The sequence below is a fragment of the Limulus polyphemus genome, unplaced genomic scaffold, assembly GCF_000517525.1.
Source record: "Limulus polyphemus unplaced genomic scaffold, Limulus_polyphemus-2.1.2 Scaffold11793, whole genome shotgun sequence".
Lineage (NCBI taxonomy): Eukaryota > Metazoa > Arthropoda > Merostomata > Xiphosura > Limulidae > Limulus > Limulus polyphemus.
In genome coordinates this window covers 13,043-14,353 of record NW_013677403.1, presented here as the reverse complement: position 1 = coordinate 14,353, position 1,311 = coordinate 13,043, and the positions used below count along the sequence as shown (strand labels likewise).

Below are 1,311 nucleotides of genomic sequence, written 5' to 3'. Positions count from 1 at the left end.
GTAAGTTACTTGTCTAGATTAGCCAATATAGAGTAAATAGTAAGTTACTTGTTTAGATTAGCCAATATAGAGTATATGGTAAGTTACTTGTTTAGATTAGCCAATATAGAGTAAATAGTAAGTTACTTGTTTAGATTAGCCAATATAGAGTAAATAGTAAGTTACTTGTTTAGATTAGCCAATATAGAGTAAATAGTAAGTTACTTGTTTAGATTAGCCAATATAGAGTAAATTAGTAAGTTACTTGTTTAGATTAGCCAATTCCGTTACTTTGCTTTGTACTTTGTATTACTGATATAATTTGTGCTAGTTTAGCATATTAAGAAAGCTTACTGTTGAACTGATGTCATATTTATCATCATATTAAGGAAGCTTACTGTTGAACTGATGTCATATTTATCATCATATTAAGGAAGCTTACTATTGAACTGATGTCATATTTATCATCATATTAAGGAAGCTTACTGTTGAACTGATGTCATATTTATCATCATATTAAGGAAGCTTACTGTTGAATCTTCTTCTCCGTCCACTGTTGAAACTTCATTTTCTTGAGAATCCACCATTAAAATCTTTTTCATTTTTCGATAATTCAGATTGTCTAATTCTCGTACTGCTGCTTTGGTACGTTGTATGAGGTCAAGTATAACTCTTTGTGCTCTAGGTCTAGTTATAAACACATGCTATGAAAAAACAAAACAACGAAAGGTAAACTATTACTACCACAGAAATTAAAGCCAAAAAGCTCTCATTCGGCTTTTAATTTAAAAATAATTTTTCAACAGTGCCACCTTGTCCAGATCATCAGTTATTTAATTCTTAAAAACATATTCAATAATGAGTGACCTATTACTGAGTGAGATAAAAGTAAATATTTAAAAACCAATATTTCTGTTTCACAATAAATTTACGCAGATATCCCTAAAATAAGGTGAAAAATCTTAACATCACCAAATGTAGCTTAAAATAATCCAAAACTAGTACAAAAACTGAAACTGGTTTTGATACAACTTCCAAACTAACTGCTAAAGTTGACTTATTTTGTTGAGAGTTGACCAATATTTTTGATGTACACTTGGCCAAAATTGAAGAGCAAACTATAACTATTATAGCTGAATAAGGACAAGATAACCTTTACAAAATGTTTTAGTAGAGATAACAAAAGATGAGGTTCGTTAACACATGAACCACGCCCTTCGATGTCCAACACAGTCACGGCTTTCTTCATTTTATTTCTACTTTCCTGTGTATTCATTTTTTTTTAACGGTAAACTCTCTTTGTCCTCATTTTCTCTCACGTCCAAACTTATC

The 1,311-nt window shown here is 30.2% G+C and overlaps 1 protein-coding gene across 1 annotated transcript in view; it reads right to left on the bottom strand.

The window, feature by feature from the left end:
- Positions 1-509: 509 nt before the first annotated feature.
- Positions 510-1,311, bottom strand: part of LOC106476841 (serine/threonine-protein kinase Tao-like) — a gene marked incomplete at its 3' end in the record, with an annotated part of 5,475 nt that continues 4,673 nt past the window's right edge. Inside the window, exon 4 of the mRNA XM_013937461.2 lies at positions 510-683. Within this exon, the coding sequence (XP_013792915.1) occupies positions 510-683 (174 nt within the window). The remainder of the gene's footprint in view (positions 684-1,311) is intronic.